We start from the raw sequence: 22,763 nt of genomic DNA, 5'->3' as shown, positions 1-22,763 counted from the left end.
CTTTTTCATGGAAAACTAGCAGGTGGTAATCCAAGCTCCTAGGTACTGAATCAATGGCTATTTGATGGAGTTTTACTCCTAGAAAAGAACTTGAATCATCTTAGAGTACTCAAGCCAGGTATCAGTTGATGAATCAAAATTTAAAATGTCATGAAAAGGCCTCCCCGGTGGCACAGGCAGTTGAGTGCAGCACTGTGAAGCTGTCTTCAGCCTCTGCAGCGTGAGTTCGATCCCTGCTAGAGGGCAAGAACCCCACATGGTGCAGCAGACCTCTCATGTCTCGCCTGCTAGTCCCCTGAGCAGTGTATTTCAGTCAGTCTGCCTGTTCTGTTCCCCGCTCTGTCTCTGGTGAATCCTCTCACCCTCCTGCGCATCTGGCCTGTACCCCAGTTCTTGTATGCATGAATAAATAAATCTTTAAAAAAATTAAAAAAATAGAATGTCATGAAAGAGGTCATCAGTGATCAATAAGTGATACATGCATGTATGTATATATACACAGACACATATATATATGTATGTAGAATTTTAGGAAGCCTTATCAGTAAATAAAATCTGGTAATATAAAACCTAATTCCTAGCTTCCATGAGTTAATAGCCCAGAAAGGAAATAAACTGAAGCAGAGAAAATGCTACCAGTGTGCAAATGACATCGTTTTCAAAGGAAATGCATAGTAATAAAAGAGTAAGTTTCTAATTGTTTCATTACATTAATATTGAGTTTGAACGAATATCTAATACTTTGCCTCAATGTGATACAGCAGTAGGAAAAATAAGATTTTTAAGGGAAGGAGATTTCTGTAGGTTAGTCTGTTGTTAGCTAACTCCAAGAAAAGATTTGAAATGTATATTCAGAAAAAGGCCATATCTAATTTGCAGAGAAAATAAGGGAAACATTCCAGTGGTGAGAAAACAGATGAGAGTCAAGGCATGCTTCAAGGTTACATTTTTAATGTTTATGTATATTTTTAGTCTTTTAATTATATTAGTTTTATTGAAGTAACATTGATTTACAAACTGCATGAGGTACAGATACAGATTTCTACCTCTTCAGATGTATTTTATCACACCACCCCACCACAAAGGCACCCATAATCCTCCACCCTATATTCAAGTTCTAAAATGACTGTGATTTGAAATGTTTCCACTCCAAGGGTTTGTGTATATATGCACAAAAGAATTCACCTTTCCTTTTGCTTAACACCAATTTCTTGACATTACTATGTTCTCTCTCTGATTGTACCCACTTTCCAGACTCTTTAACAACAAAAAAGCATGGAAGAAGCCTTTCCTGAATTAATTCTATAAAATATTTTGTGTGCTCACAGAGTGAGTGTATGAAGTGAGAGGATACACAAAGATAATCTAGTTTGAATGTTTGCTTGCCTTTTAGCAAGTAAACCAACCTCTGTGGCTAATAGGCTCACCTAATAAACATATTCAACACTTCAATAATTAGCATATATTTCTACTTGCAACTTGGAGATTGTTTTTATTGGACTTACTCAAAGCTCTTTAAAGACACTGAGCTGGATTTTCCAAAGTTCTAAGTCACTCCCTGGAGGTAATTTGAGCAGTTAAGAAGGTGTGTTGATTCTTCCAGACCACAAGAGGCCTATTTCCTGAATATATAGAGAAAGACCAAAAGAGTAACAAAATCCCCTTGAGCCCCAAGATGCATGGGAACTCTTCCTTGGACATGTGGGAGCATCAAGCTCTCTGTAGCATGTTAATTATCACAGAGAAAGCAGAAGTTTGCATTTGGATTTTACTGAAGCAAAGTAGAATATCCACCAGTGACTGACACTTTTATTTCAAAAAGAATTATTTCCTCACTAAATATTTGTGTAAAATAAATCCCAACTAGCACCATAATTATACCAATCAACCAAAATCATCAACAAAAATAATATCAGTCAACACAGTCCCAAAGATAATTTATACCTGAAGTTTATAGATACAGGTTTTTGTATACTATATTGTCCCTAAACTTAGATTTTATTTCTCCTTGCTTAGATATGAGGTAATCTGCAAAGAGGATTACCTACCTCAGAGGTCTCCAACAGACATGTAGAGGGTTTGAGGCCTAATCAATCTTAATCTTGAAAGCACCTTGAGGCCTCCCTGTTGGGCAGGCGCTAAAGAGAGCACTGTCAAGCTATCTGCCAGCCACTGCAGCAGATGGTCAATCCCAATCTTTCAATCCCAGCCTGCCAGAAAGCAGCGCACATGGTGTAGCAGACCTCTTCTCCTGTCTCGCCCACTGCTCCCCTCAGAAGTGTATTTCAATAGATCTGCCTGTTCTGCTCCCCACTCTCTCTGTTGAATTCTCTCACCCCCCCACACCTCTGGCTTACACCCGAGTTCCTGTATGCATAAATAAATACATCTCTCTTTTTATTTTTTTAAAAAAGAAAGCACCACAGAGTATCATTTAGGCTTGAGAAAGCAGATCTAGACAAGTACCCACTGAGAGAATAAAAAATTAAGTTCCTCTTCTCCAGCTGGATATGTGTATAACTCTTGCTAAAGCCAGGGTAAATTTGTATCATAAGGAGATCATGTCCTTCAATCATTTTCTAGGGACAGAAGAAGCATTAAGATTTATGCTTCATTTTAGCCTCCTAACTCCTATTTTCTTGTCTATTTTATAATCTCACGCAATCAGGATTTGACTATGAAGAAGAATTTCAACGTTAACTCTCTGGTGTGACACTGCTGTGAGCCTTCAGTTCTGCTTAGAGCCCCCATGGCTCTTTCTTCTTGAGTTTAAGGGTCAGGAAGGACACCTACCCTACTTCTGCTGTGCCTATAAGCCAAACAACAATTTGAACCTCCCCTGCCTCAATCAGATTCTGAATGTCAAAAAGTAGAGCATCATCTGATTATTTGAGGACAATTAAGCAACCGTGGCTCTCCAGAGGAGAGAACCTATAAAAGATGAGTAGGCACTGGACCCCTTTACAGAATCATTAGAAGACCTTGCAGAAAAACCTTAGACATCTGAAGATTTCTTTGGGAAGAGTGTTCTAACAACTAAACTTGGTGGAGATCTAGGAATCTACCTGATCAACAAATAAGTTGACAAGGATGCAACAGAGTACTTACCTCATTCTCTGGGTTGGTAGCCTGCCCTGTCTTTTCAACTTGCATCTTAAATCTGAAATACCACTGAAAATGTGCTCAGTGGATAAACCTGTGTGTAGTACTTGTCCTGTGTTGTATTTTTATATTCACACAAAGGTACCATCTCCTTTGGCAGAGAAAGAATAGCTTTTTATTTCTGTTCAGTCATAAAAGGGATTGTACGTAGATACCTGAGTTAACTATTTCAATAATTCTGAGTTATCCTAATCACATTTTAGCATCTTCAGTTGATTGGCAAATGGAATACCTACCCAACTGTCCTACTTAATCTGAAATGAGCAAATAATAATATGATTGTGAAACTAAAACAGTTTAGCCCTGACACCATTTCCTTCACTATTAAAAAAAAAAAAAGCAATAATCTACTTATCTATTTACTTGAAAGGTTTTAGGAATTCATTTCTTGAGCCATGGAAAAATGAGGAAGGCAGGAGAGGAAAGCCAAGATGAAATAATGAAGGCCCTGGAAAGCAATGGTAAATACATTAAGGAGTTTAGACTTGAACTTGATGCACTGAGAAAACAGGAAAAGGCAGCGGACTGAGAAGTTCTTTAAAGAGATTGGAGACAATGTTAAACAGCTTGAGAGATTGGAATTTTCAAAATTTATTTGGTTTATATACTTCTTTTTCAATATGCAAATATTAGTGAGAAGTTAAGTCTGTCATTCACAGTTTGCTATGAGTTTTTCTGATCAGTTAATCAGAGGGTTAACTGGGGAAAACTAAATTTTGAGGAGGTAGAGGTGGAAAAATCTCCAAAATAGATTTTTTTGTAGACCTTGCTGTCCACAGTATATCACACTACAAAATTGTCCCCTGTAACCGTCAGCAAATATAACAGTCTAAGATTATAAGCTATTCTGAATTTAAGAACAGTATACAATTTTGCCACAAGATATGGTCCTAAATTACTATATAACCTCCATTTTCTAAATTAAATTGATAGTGGGGTTAGGCTCGTTGGAATGTGTTTCAATCAAAAATTATTATGTGTAAGGGGCCCTATAAAAACAACCAGCCTTGAATCAATAATAATACAACCTGCCTAGACCACCTATTCGAAAGAATAAATCATTCATTCCCTGATCAAAGACTAATAATATACTAGTAGTCAAGAGGGAAAGATCACTGTAGTTTTAAAAGCATTATTTCAAAAACACAACCAGGGCTTCTCTGTAAAATGAACTGAATTTTTCAATCAGTGACTTTGCTGAACTTTAAGAATATGTAACTTATATTTTTAAAAATGCTTTTTTTTAAATTTCACATATAGCATATCCTGAAAAAAGTAAATGTTTCTGTTATATTTTTCTCTGTGATATAAGCAGTTCTAGTTTTGAATTAGTAATTTATGTATCCAGATTATGTTCAGCAAAGCATGAATCATCCAGATCCCAGTATGTGATTATGCAAATACACACTAAACATACAATTACAAGCATATATGGGCAGTGAAATTTAATTAATTATTATGAGTTAGTTCACTTGCCAAATGTAGTTTTATTAACTAACAGTCCAGAGATGTGTTTCCTTTCTTGATTCATTTACATTTTAATACCATGTAGAAATGATAAATTATAATAACAACAGATGATAAAAAACAGATGGAATAAACATAATTGAATCCAAAATGATTTGCATAGTTTGAATTGAACAGTTTGTGTATTTAAGTCACTTTTAAATGTTTTATCTTTGTATTGTGGCTATTTAAGAAGGACTTCACAAACACACACACACACAAAACATTCAAACCAGCCAAGAGCATATTAAAAGTGCATACTTAAAGACTATTAAATAGCTTTGCTAATTGATGACAAATACAAATTATATTTAAAGATACACATATTAAAAGAAAAAGTAATCAAAAATATCAACCATAGGAGCTAAAGAGTATAACATTTATCAATAAACACTAATGTTCAGTGAAGTGAATATTTGAAAAATTGCTAGGCATAATTGAAAATCTCAGTCATTTATAGATTACTTTATCCCCTGGAGGGTTTTATTCCAAACTTCAGTAATTGGCAATCCCTCTAAAGGAGAAATCTAAAGTCATCAGAATCACTTCATTTCACTGCAAAATAGTATTTGTAGGCCTCCCCTGAGGTGGCGCAGTGGTTGAGCACTGGGTTGCAAAGCTGCCTGCAGCCTCTGCAGCGCCGGTTCGATCCCCAGCTGCTCCCCGGCCACCGGAGGAGGGTCCCACATGGTGCGCAGACCTCTCCTGCCACCCGCTGCTCCCCTCAGCAGTGTACTTCGGTCCTTCTGCCTGCTCTGCTCCCCGCTCTGGCTCTGGTGAATTCTCTCACCCTCCCAAGCTTCTGACTATACCCAATGCTTGTATAAATAAATAAATAAATAAATCTTTAAAAAATATAAAAAAAAAAAAAATAGTATTTGTAAGTGTGTACATGTGTATATATCACTAAGTAATTTTAGTGGGTATACATCTAAACTGACATGCAGGACTATTGCTTCTCTTTGTTTGAAATCCCATCAAGCAAAACTGCAATTATATCAAAAGTCAATATTTTGGGCATCAAATTTCTCTCATGTCCAAAAGGTGAAGAAAATTTATTCTTGTTTATGTAAAAAGATTGCAGAAAGAGAATAGAACATGAAGTGGTTACCAGAAAACAACTTCTCAGTGGTACATGCAAAGCCTTCTTTCCCCTGTTTATATCATATGATATCCCTGGCAAGAACCATCTCCATTCACCATCAATAATTATTTTAACCATTAATTCAATTCTCATGTGGCATCCTTAGTATTTTATTTCTAGTTTTATATGCATTCTAGTAAAATAAAGAGCCTAAAATGTCAAATAAGCAAGTTTTTTATAGGCAAATATTTTATTTATAATTTTATAGTCAAATAAGCAAGTGTTTGTTTTTTTTTCAAAGAAAGATATTTTTATTTAGGGTTTAATTCTGTCACACTGTCGGAAGGATTTTTTTTAAATTCCTGTTTGCCCTTGGTATTTTTTTTTGTGATAGAATTATCTTTATTTTTTATTGATAATTTTTTAATTTATTTCTTACATCATTTTTCATTTTTGCACAATCTATGCATTTTCATCTTGGTTATAGTCCCCATACAATTCCCACCCCCCTTGTTTTGATCCTACTCCCTCCTCCCCCACCTCCCACACAGTATGTCTCTGGCTTAAAATTGCTTGTTGATTTTGATTTTTACTTTATTATAATTAGTCTTTTTCCTGGTCCTTTATTCAGGTCTTCTAAATGCCTGCTATGAGTGATATCGGCATTTTTCTTTTTCTTTCTAGCTTATTTCACTGAGCATGATCATGTCCAGCTCCATCCATGTTGCTGCAAATTGAATGAATTTATCTTTTTTAATTGCTGAGTAATATTCCATTGTGTATATGCATCACTCCTTCTTGATCCAGTCATTTATTTTGGGGCATTTGGGTTATTTCCATAGCTTAGCTATTGTAAATAGTGCTGCTATAAACATAGGGGGTGCAGGTGCCCTTTTGAATTAATGTTTCTGTGTCCTTTGGGTAAATACCTAGGAGTGGAAACATGCCCTTGGTATTTAAATCGATGTGTATTGAACTTATTCTTTCTGAAAAGGCTCATTATATTTGATGGGGGGTCTGCAAGATAACCAATATTACAATGTTCAGAGAAATGGGCCTCATAAACTACACCATGTAGGGAAGAAAGGACTAGCAGGAGATTAATCCACCATAAAGAATTAAATATAATTTAATTAGAAAATGCAAAACTGAAATGGTCAAGAAATAACCATTTGGCTATTTACAGCAGGAATTTTCTTGTGAAACTCACAAGAGATCACAAAGCAAAGAAAATACAGTAAAAATATTCCCACAAGAAAGGGAATGATAACATTTATACAATGAAATTATATTACCCCTCAAAGATAATCATTTTTTGTGCTTGAGTTAAGTATAATGGTTTATTTTTTATTTCTACTTATATTTATATGCAATATTGTTATTTATAAGAAAAATACATTGGATTATTCAAAAAATATATATTTAGTCATTCAAAAAATATATATACCAAAAAATATTGATTATATATGCTTGGTTTTTCTTCACAGTTCTGATTCATAGCTCCAAAAAAAAACCTTGGAATTTTTTAAGTGTTGAGAAGGATAAAAGAGTCTATAGTTTTGTTAATGAGGCAACTTTTGAGGAAGTACCTAAGGATGGGGATTGGTTAACAGGAGAGCCAACCACATAATTAGAAGGTTAGAACTCCCAATACACCCCAATCTCCATGGAGGGGAGAAGGACTGAAAACTGCTTTCAAGTGCCAAATGCCAATGAGCTGTCCATCATGCCTCAGTAATAAAACCATGAAAAAAAGAGGGGTTTCAGAGAACTTCAAGGCTGGAGAACCAGAGTGCTTCCATGTGCCACCATGTGAGACCCCAAGTTACACAGTAACAAAAGTTCCCTTGTTCAGGACCTCATTCTATGTATCTCTTAATCTGGCTGTTGCTTGCTATCCTTTTTAATAAATTGATGATTTAGTGAATTAATAGGTTTCCTAAATTCTTTTATTTTTTTTAAGATTTATTTATTTATTTATACAAGCACTGGGTACAGTCAGAAGCGAAGGGAGGGTGAGAGAATTCACCAGAGCCAGAGCGGGGAGCAGAAAAGGCAGACTGACAAAACACACTGCTGAGGGGAGCAGTGGGCGCGGCAGGAGAGGTCTGCAAGCCATGTGGGACCCTCACCGGTGGCCGGGGATCGAACCGGCACTGTTGAGGCTGTGGGCAGCTTCGCAATCCAGTGCTCAACCACTGCACCACCGGGCAGTTTCCTAAATTCTGTGAGTCATTATAGCAAAGGAGGTCGTGGGACCTTCTGATGTATAGTCTTTGGTCAGAAGCACAGGAAATAAATTAGGCTTGTGGCGGATGTCAGAAATAAAGGGTCATTTGGGAGTCTGAGCCCTTAGCCTAGGAATCTGATGGTATTTCCTGGTAGGGTCAGAGTTGACTGAATTCTCAAACACCCTGTTAGATTCTAAGAATTGCTTGTTTGTGTGGGAAAGGCTCCATATACTCCAGGAACTGTAAGCACTCTGACAGAGAGCTGTAAGTGAGTGTGAAATACAGATGTCATATCTCTCCTTACACCCACACTCCAAGTTTATATTAGTTGCCTTAGCAAGTCTTTCTTTCACCACTGTTACATTCTCAATGTCATCAAAAAACTTCTTAATGTATAAAAGTAAAACAAAACAGTTTTGATGAATGATATGTAAAATTTATCTAACTTAAGACCTCACAAGCAATAGAAAACTTGGCAATTTTTAAGCTTTACAGTTATGCAAACTTCTTAGCAAATATGCATTTATTGACTTATTTTTCCTTGAATAAAATAAGTCTTAAAATCTTGATAAAAGTTTCTGGGAAATAAAACACTATTCTTTATTATCTACTATTAAGTTTTTGTTACTGCTAGAAATACAAATTTGCAGCTTAATGAGTGAAAATATATATAACAACTCCACACTCTGTAAAGTTTGATCTCTAGTAACTTTGATATTCATTATGAATTAAACTATTCACCCCTAAAATATTTTCATTTCCTGTATTTGTGCAGTTTTCATAAACTTCACAGACTTCCATTAATATCTTACCACTCCATCATGCAAATTAACACTGGCTGGTAACATCGCATCATTTTTGTGCCACTGCTCAAGAAAAGGACAGAGAGCTAAAATCAGTGGCCTGCACAACTGGACTTACTTATTTCAACTTATTAGTCACATTCTAGCTACACTGTTGACTGTGCCTGCATTTGCAGCAACAATTGTCATATCTACTTTAACATCATAAATACATTCAAAATGGTTCAATGTCTTTCATAGAAAACACTACCTTGAAAATTACTGCTAACACAAATATATTTCCAAACATTATGAAACAAATAAATACTCTCAAAGAATCCTGTTTTTTCCTTCATTCATAGGAATTAAAAATACTATTGATGCAACAACTCCACAAATTATGATTCAAAACCTAGTTGCTGTACCAGACTCCAGCAGTCAAGCAATTAGACCACAGATTATAAAGCATATACAAATTCTTTGGTGCTCCACATATTTAAGAGCTTTGTTAATTTGTTTTGATTGTTTTGCTTTCTTTAGAATTTTTGTTCATTTCTATTTAGATAAACTGTGTTTGTGACAGTTAATCTTAACTACATCATCTGAGATTTGCATGCTAGCTTCTCTTGGCTATCTGAGCCCTTCAATTTACCAATTTTTGAGATTTTATTTAATCACTACAGAAACCCACAAACTCAACCATAGTCAGAGGCTTCTCAATATTTGCATCTCTCTACTGAGTTCCATAGGTGGCATTTCATTCTGAGTTACTTGGTCTGTGATGCCAAAGGGGACCTGGGGTATTAGTTTTATAAATCTGTTATTCAATTGGATGCATTAGACTTAGTCATAAACAAAGATTCTCACTATTCAAAGTCAGTGACATAACATGTGTTTATTGTAAGCTAAGAAGGAATATCTTCTTGGGTCTGTGTTGAGTGTTTAACATGCCTTATTTCATGATCTGACCAGGAGCTATCTGTTCTCCAGAATTCACTTCCTGAAACCCTCTTGCTACAATATACTCCTAAATATCAATACTTTGGCCAAAGGATGCTCGTTCCTGCTTTAGAGTCCTCAAAGTTGCTTTTTCTGGAAATCCCTGCTCTAAAACCTTCCTGACTATTAAGACTTAACATCACCTTCCCAGTGGGCCCTTACCTGATTTCTCATTCTGAATTAGTATTGCCACCCTACACAGCCATCACTCAAATAAGGATTCCAACGATGGTAGGGAGTTCCCAAGATGGTAAGAATGAGTAGGAGCATAAGCTGGGAAACATGCCTTTAATTTGTAAGGTCAAAGTTCTGAATGTTAATAAACCTTATCATAGTTTCAGAAGTAGATATAAGGTTAAATTCTCAATTTTTTGCATAAGTAGCCTCCAAGTGCCTCTGTAACAATAATCCATTCATTTTCATGATAAGGGTATTTAATTTCATTGTTTAATTCATTGAAAACAACATTTTGCATACAAACATTTATGAGATAAAGAATAAATCTGAAACAATTTGTGAAGTCACCTAACACAGTACCGATGACATAGCAGATGCTCAATAATCCATGTTGACTCACTACACATGGAGCATATTTTAAAAGGATAATTACATCCTCTGACAGGTCTGAGGTTGTACAAGCAACATTTTACTATGAATTAAGAAGTGCTGAAATGAAGTACAGCTGCAAAATCTTTTTCCTACTCAGATATTCCCAATGGTATGTCATTTTGAAGCCATGCCTTTCCTTTCCATAACAGACCTCTTTCTGAAATGTAAAGACTTCAGGAAATTGCAGCAAACCCCTGTTTTATATTCAGGCTCTCTTCTTCTGGAAATCCCTCCTTTACCTTAATTTAGAAGGGGGTTCCTGGAAACCAAGTGTCTAAATATATAATTTTGCCCAAACTAGGGTCTGTCAGACTTTTTTCTCCTAGGAATTTTAAATTCTGGACATGAAAAGACTCAAAAACTGTGAGTTTCAAATCTTAGGTAAAAAGCAGAGCTCTAGTACATTTCCATGTCAAATAATTAAAATTAAAAATTCTATTCTTCAGTTTTATTAGTCATATTTCAGTGTAGTACACAGAACATTTCCATCATCAGAGAGGATTCTATTAAAGGTGTTTTTTTTTAAGATTTATTTTTATTTATTTATGCACACAAGAACTGGGGTATAGGCCAGGGGTGCAGGGGGGTGAGAGGATTCACCAAACACAGAGTGGAGAACCAAACAGGCAGATCTACTAATGGGAACAGCTGGCAAGACAGGAGAGGTCTGCTGCACCATTTATGGGTCAGTTCCCTGGCTGGGGATCAAATGCTTGCCATAGCCATGATAGTGCTGAGACTTAACCTCTAAGCCACCAGGGAGGCCCCTATTAAAGGTGTTTTAGAGTGGAGGTCCACAAACTAGATCCCACTGGCCAAATTTTTTTGTCTGATCCATGATTTTTTTTTTCCATTTTTAAATGGCTAAAAAATAAAAAATGTGAAATTCAAATTCCAGTCAATAATTAAAGTTTTACTGGAACACAACTATAGTGCTTTGTTTATGCATTATAGATAGATGGTTTCATGCTACAATGGCAAACGTCAGTCTTTGTAACAGATAATAGGGCCAACAAAGTCTAAAATATTTACAAACTATAAAAAGTTTTGCTGACTCTGTTCTGGGGAGATGTGCTAATATCTCTGCCTTTACACTCTTCAGATTCTGAAGGTTTATGAGAAAACCAGATAGTACTTACACTGGTGTTTTAATGACTCAGGTATACAGAATGGTTTTTCATTTCTGTGTTGGAGATTTGGAAAGAAAACGTACCACCTCTAACAGTATGTGTTGGTACTGGGAGAGGCTTTGAGGGGCAGTGTGTTTCCTTCCCCAACAGAAATGGACAAATGCTTACAGAGCACCCAACCCAGCCAATGCCAAAAAAAGGAGCAATAAGAGAAAAAAAAAGTCCTACCTTTTTTTTTTTTTTATCTAAACTAAGAGGTCCTTGATATAAGAGTGGTGTTAAATTTCCTTTCAGTGAGCACAGTCCTAATTCACCCTGAGTTGCACAATCAGACATGCTGACCAGAACTGATGGCATTACTAGCCCTCAGACCAGGTATAAGTATAATCCAAGTGGAAAATATGCAACAGCATCCTCAATGAATGGTGAACTCCTCCCTAAACTGGGAGGAGGCAAGCTGATTGTGTGTGTATGTGTGTGTGTGTGTTTCTTGAAAAGATTTCATTATTAAGGGTAATAGTCACAAGTTAAGAAATACCCAGGGTCACCCACACTACAGGAATTATACTTTGCTGGGACTTTCTATAAATTGACAGAACAGGGAATCCCAAGAAGGAGGAGGGAGAGAATACCTGAATTGGATACAGAGATGAAAGCAACTAGGGTCTCTGAGATTCTTCTCTCCAGAGATTCTTCTCTCTAGTAACGAACCTGACAAATCATGTTTCATTTTCTCAAGGAGGTGCCAGAAAATCACTTTGCCTCAAGCTCTAATATAATCACTATGGAAAGTGGGTTAGAGGACAGCTTGACATCAGATGGCCTGAGTTTGAATCCCCTTCCCTATTATCTATCTCATTTTTCTTAAATGTAAAATGAGATATCTACTTACAACTTGCTTCAATGAATAATTAAGATAGTTCAACTGAAAGTGCTTACCACCGAGACACGCTAAAGAAATAAATATAAGCAGTGATATAAAAGACATTAATAATGATCAGTTCAATGCCAACCCCTACCCCCTCCTTAGCAAAATGACTCCTAAGAATGTTCAGAGTCAAGCACTGATTCATGATTTGTTTAGGTCAATGTTGACAACCCTGTTCCCCAGTCTCCCAGTCACCCTTATATTTAGGCTCTAGTTCTGAATATAAAGGAGAGTTAGGGTGGAAATAGTTCTGAGGTTTTTGTTTACTCAAATTGAAGAGGGCAGTGAAGTTATGCATATGAAGAAAAGATCACAAAAATTTTAAGAGTCACAGCCCTAACACTTCTGAGCCACTGAATCAATATGCTATATTCCCTCTATTGTGCGGCAAATAAATCTCCACCTGTTATTTTAATTTCGCCCATTCCTAACAATGGATTAGATAAAATGTAAGTATCCAAACTGCACTGATGAAAACATTATTTTTAACTTCCCTTGAAATTTGCTAGTCATCACTCTTGGAAAGGGAAAGAAATAAAAATTGTCTACAGCATTTCCTTCCCTTATAATTGCCTCCAGAGAAGTGTCTTTAAGCCCTGCTTCTCCCCTATTCACTAGAAATACACAATGCCATGGAGAAAGAGCCTCTTTTCCTTTGGTTGAGAATCATCTGTTTCCACAAGGACATACAACTATACGACACACAACTATATGTCAGGAGGTGTTCTACATACTTTATACTTACCTATCCATTTAATACAATTATCTTCCAATATTGATACTATTAACTCCATTTTACAAATGGAAAAACTGAGACACAGAAAAGCTAAGTAACTTGCTTAAAGTCACACAGCCAGAAAGTGATAGAGTAAGGATCCAAATTTAAGCAACCGAGTTTGTGAATTTAAGTGCTACATGCTAGTATCTCTTTCTCTGAGGATGCCAAAAAGTCTGAAAAGTTCAGTGAGATAAAGGGTTGACATTGATCTGACAATTTGACATGACAGATCTTTTGAAAACCCCAATTGCATATGACTACTCATAAATATCCATCTTATGAAAATATACATGATCTATAGATGTATGTAGATAGATAGCTATAGATAGATATAGATATATAAGTAGATATATAGATATATATATAGCGAGAGAGATCAGTTAGTCAATTTAGAAAGCTGGGCAATGAAAACACCTCCCAAATGCAAAAAGAGAGCGGAAGTATTTAGCTCTTGGAAGACAATGAAGAGACTCCTCTAAGTGGAGAGAAACTCCTCAGAAAGTGACATAAAGGTAGCAATTCAAAATTTAGAAGGTTGGATGACAATTATCCCCAGCTGTATCAGTTGTGAGAATTTGGCTCTTACTCACCTAGAGACCCCAACCTGGTACTGAGTTGAAATCTGCCTACCACCAGCATTCTCAGTATCTAACCTGATAACTGCCCTTCCTCCTACTTAAGCAACAGACCAGAAGTAGAGAAATCGAAAGTTCATCTGATTTTATGTACACCTATTGTTGGGGAGCAGAAACACATTATCAGTATGGTCAAAACTGTCCTGTTTGGGATAATAGTTCAATTCAGTAAGACAACTCTAAAATTTCTTTACATGTCATTGAATTAGATAATGTGCAACTTTATTTTAAGAGAAATGAATTGTTTAATGTTTGCTTTCACACTCATTTGTTCAAGAGACAAACTTCTGAGTCCTTGGCAATGTCATGGGCACCGTGTAAAAATTATATTAGCAAAGTAAAAGATGTGCCCCATATCCTGTCTATTTCTTTCAAAGAGTATTAGGAATGGAAACTAAATTTTACATTGGTACATTGATGCTACTTGTATTTGCCTGTATCCACGAAACAGAACCTTGAATTCTGTGATAAGCATGATGGTAGCAGAGTGCTGATAGGCAAGTCTTTTGGAGTGGGCCTATTTGGAAAGCAATTAGCATTTGAATAGAAAAGTGACTGATGACTGAGGACAATGAAGTGTTTAATGCTGGGAGTCCAAAAAAAGGAAAGCTAACTTTTAAAGCTTTCGGTAAAAGCCTGAAGGATACACCCTGCTGACCAACTCATTCTTACTTTAAAATACCAATTCCTTCCCTGAGACTGTCGACATACCCTCAAATGGAGTATCACCATCCACACTAACCTTTCTCCAGCTGACATACATGTAGGGAATTAGAAACTATTTCCTCCCCATATACATACACACCGTGTCAGCAGGGTTCGTGTCATCAATAAATTGCCTGTTTCTACTGGCAATCAATCCTTGCTCAAATGAACCTGTCTGCATGTGTTTTACTGATCATCTTTAAGAAACCCAGAAACCTACCCAATTTCTGCTATTTTTAAAGAACAAAAAGAGGTTCCACTGTCCCAATACACAAAAGATCACACCAGGGTTACAAAAAACTCCTTTATAAAAAGATATCATTCATATTTATGTCATCAAACTAGATTTAAAAAAAAGACAAATTGAATTCAGATTTTTTTTTAACCAATAAAGTAAAAGAATCTAAGGCCATGAAGAGCCTGATTACCTCCTAATTCTGGAAGAATTACACAGGATGAGAGTGAAGAGATCAATGGCAAGTTAGAATACAAGTTTATCTTCAATTTTTCATGTATGTGGCTTTCATTCAGAGTGGCTAGAACTACACTGTTAAAAAGTTTTAGGGCTAGGTATCATTTCCTGACAACACACTGTAGAAAATACTTTTTTTTTAATTGAACTTTGTTTAATCTCCAACTGGAAATGAAGGGGGCCATTCAAGAAAAAAAGTACAAGTGGTTACATGGCTTACCTCTCCTCTGGATTTGCAACAATTGCTTTTTATTCAGGTTTGCAACCCCTTGGCACTGCCACCTGCCAGAAACCCTTAATAGAGATGAAGAGAAGCAAAACTGTCAGCTGTAATAGCAGGACACAACAGATGAATAATATATTTCCAAATTAACTGAGTAAGAACATTTGGCCATGTCTGCCAGATTTATTTTATTGTATGATTTGCAGGCTAATAATGAAGACTGAGTTCTTAATTATAAGATTTGCATTCCTCTACTCCTTCATAAAAGCTCATATAAAGGCTGTTTTTTCTTTCATTGAAATAAGGGTTTGAATGCATGATGGATAAAGGATGGGATGGCAAACCAAATACCTTCCTAACTTCCTCCTAGCACATCCTCTTCAAAACACCAAAAGCTATCAGTTAAAAAATAAAGTTTCTGGTCTCACAATTTTAGAGGTTACATTTCTTATACTATAAGCAGGAAAGAAAATGTGTTTTTTTCACATTTGAAGAAACCCATGTTACATCACTCGCACTTGAGAAATGAACTGAGTCATTTTAGAATACGGATTTTAGCTCGAGCTAAACCTCAAGTGCAGTCCCAAGATAACAGGTTGAGAAGAGGGAGACTTGTCTCCAAAACAAGATGGATCTCATAGGTTAGTAGCTAGACGAGAACTCAGAGTGCTCACCTCAAAAGTTCTTTGGAAAAAACATGCTAAGCAACTACCTGAACCCCCACACAACAGTGTTGTCTCACTAGAGGACAAGTAACAGCTTTGCACAAATGCACTGGGCAGACCAGTTATGGCAGACCAAAGCATAGGTCTAGTTACTACCAATATTTGAGAACAATGTAAGACAAGGCATCGTTCATGACTGACTAGTGGAATTCTTTGGACAAAAGACTGGAGAGCCGTAACCACACAAATAGGTTCTTGGGGGTAGAAAACACTGTAGCTTTTGAAAAGGCTTGATTTCAAACTTTAGTCACTAAGCAAAGAAAAGGTTGGTCAACGTGCAATACTTCATATTTTTTAAGTGACAGAAAACTGAAATATCTATTTCAGTAGACCTTAAGCACTAGCATACATTACAATCACCTTATTAGAAAAAGAAGGTATGTGGGAGCCATACAATTTACTTTAAAACTACATTTGCACCACATCCAACAAGTCCAAAGTACAGGACATTGCTTATAGGCAATGGGATATTAGTGGATGTAAGGTTAAAACGAATAGTAACAAAAGACAGAGTTCTATTTTCAAATGAAATTAATTAATTTCATTATGGATTAAGTAACTTTGAAGACATTCCCTTACTGAACACTTTTTCAGACTTTCAATATCTTCATGGTCTTTTGTAACCCTTCAAGAGCGGTACATGTTATATAGCAGTTTCCCAAATCATTTTATCACAAACCTACATTTGTCTTGGAAGAATGTACACCAGCAGACTGCAGTTTGGAAAGCACTAAAGGGCATCTCTTTGATTACATTTTATATCTCAATGCCATTTTCATTTTGGGGAGTAAAAATGATGATACCCACTGTAGTGTTCAGTAAATATTAGGGCATATCGCTCTTCTTTTGTTCACAGGATTTCATCTAGAGGCTTAGCCTGATACTCTTGGGACTTTAAGATTACTCCAGAAAGTACAAATTTTGTCTGTACAAGGTTTTCTAGATAGGACCCAGAGGTTTTCAACTGCTTTAGTCAATTACTTGTTCCTTAAAGCCTGGGCTATCACACCAAAATTGTTTAATTGAGTTGAAAAAGGTTATTTACAGTATTTTACACATAACTGATTTTTTCAGTCAACTAATTTGCATATAGTACAACACTGCTAATTTATACTAATGACTGAGAGAACATTAGAGATCACACATTTAAGCATTACAAGTACAGTAAGTAAAAGCATGAAATAAAAAACAATTAAAGCTGTTTCATCACAGAAGATACTTGATTAAGCCATGCCTATCATTTATGATAGTGATGTATAATACACCACCATTTATTTTGTAGTGAAATTTTCATGATGTGACATTTTACTTTTATCCTACAAGAAAGACGGACAAGCTGTCAGAGAGTTGGTAAAGTCTGTTGGCTTTCCTGATGGCCCCATTCATTCTTTCAGCATTTACTGTATTATTTTCCTTCCCTATGCAAAGCAGCTTTAAGCACAATTTTAATGGCTTTTTTCTATTACTATAAGACTAACAGATGTTACTGAGACTCCAAAAAGCACCCAAAATCTAAAGAAAAAACAGAAAACAATAATTCCATCACCTAGATATGACCACTGGTAAAACTGTTTTGTTTACTTCCACTGTTTCTCCTATAGATATGTGTGTGTGCAGAAAATGTGAAGTATATAAATATGTTTGCATAATTGAGATCATATTTAAATTTCATGATCTGGTTTTTCATTTAGCTGTTAATAAGGACATACTGAATTATATCCATAATTTAATTACTACTCCACATTTGAAGTATCTCTGAAGTTACCATTTATGTTATCCCAGTTAATACTTAGAAATCAGCAATTGTTTAGTTCCAGTTATTTAAAAATAAATTACAATCATTCAAGGAGTTGAAACTAGTTTTGCATCATTAGAAGTATGTCATTAATATATTTTTGTGAATAGTTGAAAATACTGCTTGCAAGACTAGACAAATTCAATATAAACCTGGTATTACAGTTGCTACCCAAGTGTTACCATCTCAGCATGAGCAGCAGCAACTTCAGGGAAACAGGAATAAGTACTGGCCCAATCTATCTTTGGCCTTCTAATGAAATTAACTTCCTCAGTTATTAAGTTGCATTATCATTTCCACACCTTCTGGAACTGAGTAAAGGCTGAGGGCCCTCCCGCCCTGCAAACAAAAGTGGGCAGCCAGTCCCAGGGAAGCAGCCTGACTCACAGGGAAAGAAATAGATAACCTATAAAGGAAAACCAATCAGGCTGACATCAGACTTCTCCAAAGAAACACTAAGGGGGCCTTCCCTGGTGGCACAAGGGGTTAAGACACAACCTATGAAGCTGGCCGCAGCCTCTGCAGCATGAGTTTGATCCCCTGGCCAGCCAGGGAGCTACCCACATGGCACAGCAGACCTCTCCTGACTTGCCTGCTGCTCCCCTCTGCAGTGTACTTCAGTCAGTCTGTCTGTTCTCTTCCCCGCTCTGTTTCTGGTGAATCCTCTCACCTCTCACACCTCTGGCCTGTAACCAAGCTCTTGTATGCATAAATAAATAAATCTTTTTAAAAAAAAAAAAGAAACACTAAGGGCAGCAAGAGAATGGAGTGGCATATTTAACAAACTCCAAGTCAACAAATGCCAAACAAGCATACTTCACCCCACTAAGTTCTCCTTCCTCTATGGAGGAAAAATAAGGACCTTCACAGACAAAAAGAATCTCCAGAAATTCATTACTACTAAACCCCCACTCCAAAAAAATATTATAAGAGAAGCCTTAAAGTCAAAACCAACAGAGGAATGACTAGGAAGAACAAAATAAGGTAAGGAATAGAATCACAAAAAGACAAACAAAATGGCAAATATAGGCACAAATGTATCATTATTAAGCCTAAATGTAAATGGACTAAACTTATCAATAAAAAGACAGAGCAGTGGGCGGGAATAAAAAAAAAAATACAACTTTCTGCCCTCTCCAGGAAACACATTTAACTAAAAAAGATAAACACTGACTGAAAGTAAAAGGTTGGAAAATAACCCTATAAGCAAATGGGTCAAAAAAATAAAGAAGGCAGGAATAGCTATCCTTATATCAGATAAAACAGACTTCAAACTGAAAAAGGGAAAAAGAGACATAGTTGGTCTCTGTATTATGATTAAGGAGACAATACATCAGGCAGATATAACATCATCAACATATACTCATCAAATGAAAGAGCAGCAAAATGTAACAGACAATTATCATCTCTGAAAACATACATTAGAGAAACTACGTATGTAGTAGGACACTTCAATACTCTACTCTTACCAATGGTCAGATCATCGAGACAAAAAATAAACAAGAAGACTAGAGCCCTAAATAAAGACCTAGACCCCATGGGCATAACAGATATCTATAGGACATGGAGAAAGGACAGTTTGTTCAACAAATGGTGCTGGGAAAACTGGACCACCACATACAAAAGAATGAAGCTAGATTACTACCTTACAACGTACACAAAAACCAACTCAAAATGGATAAAAGAATTGAACATAAGACCTAAAACCATAAAATATTTAGAAGAAAACATAGGTAAAAGACTACATGGCAAACATCTCAGTAACACCTTTAAAGACTTATCCCCCAAAACAAAGAAAGTGAAGGGAAAGTTAAACAGCTGAGATTACATCAAACTAAAAAGCTTCTGTACAGCAAGAGAGACAATAACCCAAACAAAGAAACACCCTTCTGATTAGGAGAAAAATTTGCCCTCCATACAACTGATAATGGACTGATCACAAAGGTCTACATAGAGTTCACAAGACTCATCAAAAACAAACTAGGGGCCTACCAGGTAGCGCAAGAGGTTAAGACACAGCCCTATGAAGCTACCCGCAGCCACTGGAGCATGAGTTCGATCCCTGGCCAGGGAGGTGACCCACATGGCAGAGCAGACTTCTCCTGACTCGTCCGCAGCTTCCCTCAGCAGCATATTTTAGTCAATCTGCCTGTTCTGTTCCCCACTCTGTATCTGGTGAATCCTTTCACCACCCACACCTCTGGCCTGCACCCCAGCTCTTGTATACATAAATAAATCTTCAAAAAAAGAAAACACCTTTCCATCTGGCGGCAGCCATCAGTTTTTTTCTGCAAAGGTAAGCCAAAAGGGGCGCTTACAAATACATCCTGGAACTATGGAGGAAGAAGCAGTGCAACGTGATGCGCTTTCTTCTCAGGGTGTGCTACTGGCAGTATGGCCAGCTGTCGGCCCCCCACAGGGCACCCCACCCCACTGGGCCGGATAAAGAGAGAAGACTGGGATACAAAGACAAGCAAGGTTATGTCATATATCGGATTCGTGTGTGTCGTGGTGGCCGCAAACGTCCAGTTCCAAAGGCTGCAACCTATGGCAAGCCTGTCCACCATGGTGTAAATCAGCTGAAGTTTGCTAGAAGCCTTCAATCTGTTGCTGAAGAGCGAGCTGGACGCCACTGTGGAACTCTGAGAGTCCTGAATTCTTACTGGGTTGGTGAAGATTCCACGTACAAATTTTTTGAGATTATCCTCATCCATCCATTCCATAAAGCTATCAGAAGAAACCCTGACACCCAATGGATCACTAAACCAGTCCACAAGCACAGGGAGATGTGGGGGCTAACATCTGCAGGCCCCAAGAGCCGTGGTCTTGGAAAGGGCCACAAGTTCCATCACACTATTGGTGGTTCTTGCCGTGCAGCTTGGAGAAGGCGCAATACTCTCCAGCTCCACGGTTACTGCTAATAAGTAATGTTTGTAAAATTCTTACCTAATAAACAATTTAGGACACTTAAAAAAAAAAGAAAAGAAAACAAACAATCCTGTCAAAACATGGGCAGAAGAACTAAAGACACTTCTCCAAAGAGGAAATGCAAATGGCCAATAGGTATATGAAAAAGTATTCAACATCTCTTATAATCAGGGAAACACAAATCAAAACCACAATGAGATACCACCTTACACCAGTGAGAATGTCACATATTAAAAAAAACAGCAACAACAAATATTGGCAAGGATGTGGAGAAAAAGTAACTCTCCGACATTGCTGGTGGGAGCGCAAACTGGCCCAATCACTATGGAAAGCTGTCTGGAGATTCTTCAAACTACTAAAAACGGAGCTACCATATGACCCAGGATTTCCAGTCCTAGGAATCTACCCAAAGGACACAAAAACATTAGTCTAGAAGGATATCTGCACCCCTATGTTTACTGCAGAAATATTTACAATAGGTAAGCTATGGAAACAACCCAAATGCCCAAAAATAGATAACTGGATCCAGAAAATGTGGTATATATACACAATGGAATACTACTGAGCAATCAAAAAAGAAAAACTCATGTCATTTGCACAACATGGATGGAACTGGAAGGGATTATCATCTGAAATAAGCCAGAAGGAAAAAGAAACATATTGGATGGCTTCACTTATAGAAGGAATATAGGGGAACCAAATAAGGGATCAGGAAAAAATAATAATAATAAATAAACAAACAAAATTAACAGGCAACTATAATTCAGAGACATTCTGCTGGGTAGGGAGGGGGAAAAGGATCAAAACAGGGGAGAGAAGGGACTATGGTGATGGTGCACGGGTGAAGTGGTGGTGGGCATTTTACAGGGACTACACCTGAGAAGAAAAAGCACACATTGTACAAAATGAACAACAATGTAAAATATATATAAACAAATTATTTAAAAAAAAAGAACAAGAAACAAAGCCTATGATAAATAAGTAAATTTTACATTGAATATCAGGAGATAAGAACTATAGAAAAATATCTAGTATTACAAGGTGATTCTGGAATGTGTGGATAGCACAGGTCGCAATTTTAAACAGGATGATCAGATGGAACCCCACTGAGAAGTTGATATTTAAGCAAAGACTTGAAATATAGTTAGTAAGGTGTTCATCTAGGAAAAGAATTTTCCTGAGAAATCTACAAAAATCCAAGGACAGAAGTATATTTGACAAGCTCGCAAAGTAAAGAGGCCTATGTTGCTGAGTAGACATGAGGTAAAGTAGTAGGACAGAGAGATGGGTTCAGACTACCAAGGACTTAGTAAGATAACGTAAGGTCTCTAGCTATTCAACACTGACAGTTTAGCAAAGAACTGCTCAATGACTAGAGGCACTTAACACATTGATGTAAAGATGAATGGAAACATTGGTTCAACATGTGTGAATGATTTTGAATGTTTTCACAAACTGAATTCCATTTTGTTGCTTCATTATTTTTTCTATAGCTTGCTTTATGCTCCTTAACTTATGGGTTCTGCATCACAGACACATTAGTAAATAAAGGGGGCAAAATTGTCACATTCAGGGTCAGCAACTTTCCCAAGCAGACGCAGCCAAACAGTAAAGTGTATTTAGTTGCGAGAAACCTCCCTGAACAGTGAGGTTTGCAATACAGTAGCTAGCCAAGACAGCATTTCATAGTAATTTAAAAGTGTTTTCATAGTGTGTCTAATTCTTTTTTTTAATTTTTTTAAATTTTTTTTTATTTTTTTTAGGAAAGTTTTTTTTAAGTTTTTAAATGAAAATGTGACGTGGTGAGATCAGTCGGGGGCAACACCAAGGGCGGGCTCCCCGCTGCTGCCTGCCAGGCCCTGGACACGTGCAGGGGGGCCTTGCCTCGGGCTGGCTCGCTGCTCCCACACTGGCCCTGTGCACCCATCGAGATGGTGGCACCTGTCTAATTCTTGAAAATGAAAACTCCTTTCCTTAATCAACAAGTTTCCCCTAACAAAAAGTATTCAGAGAGTTTTTGTGTATTTCTCAATTCCTAAGACATTTTGCCCTAAAAATAATATCTTCATAA

General features: G+C 36.8%; 1 protein-coding gene across 1 annotated transcript; it reads left to right on the top strand.

Annotated features, from left to right (window-relative positions):
- Positions 1-9,992: 9,992 nt before the first annotated feature.
- LOC311168859 (large ribosomal subunit protein eL15-like) lies at positions 9,993-21,051 on the top strand (the record flags this gene model as incomplete). The annotated part of the gene is made up of 2 exons (XM_084230573.1): positions 9,993-10,014; positions 20,066-21,051. 2 exons carry the CDS (start codon positions 9,993-9,995, stop codon positions 20,683-20,685), a joined length of 642 nt encoding a protein of 213 aa, XP_084086699.1. The 3' UTR covers positions 20,686-21,051.
- Between the last annotated feature and the right edge of the window lie 1,712 nt (positions 21,052-22,763).

Source organism: Talpa europaea (assembly GCF_964194135.1).
Source record: "Talpa europaea genome assembly, chromosome: 3".
NCBI lineage: Eukaryota > Metazoa > Chordata > Mammalia > Eulipotyphla > Talpidae > Talpa > Talpa europaea.
Note: the sequence above shows the minus strand (reverse complement) of the source record. Positions and strands in the feature narration are given on the sequence as shown.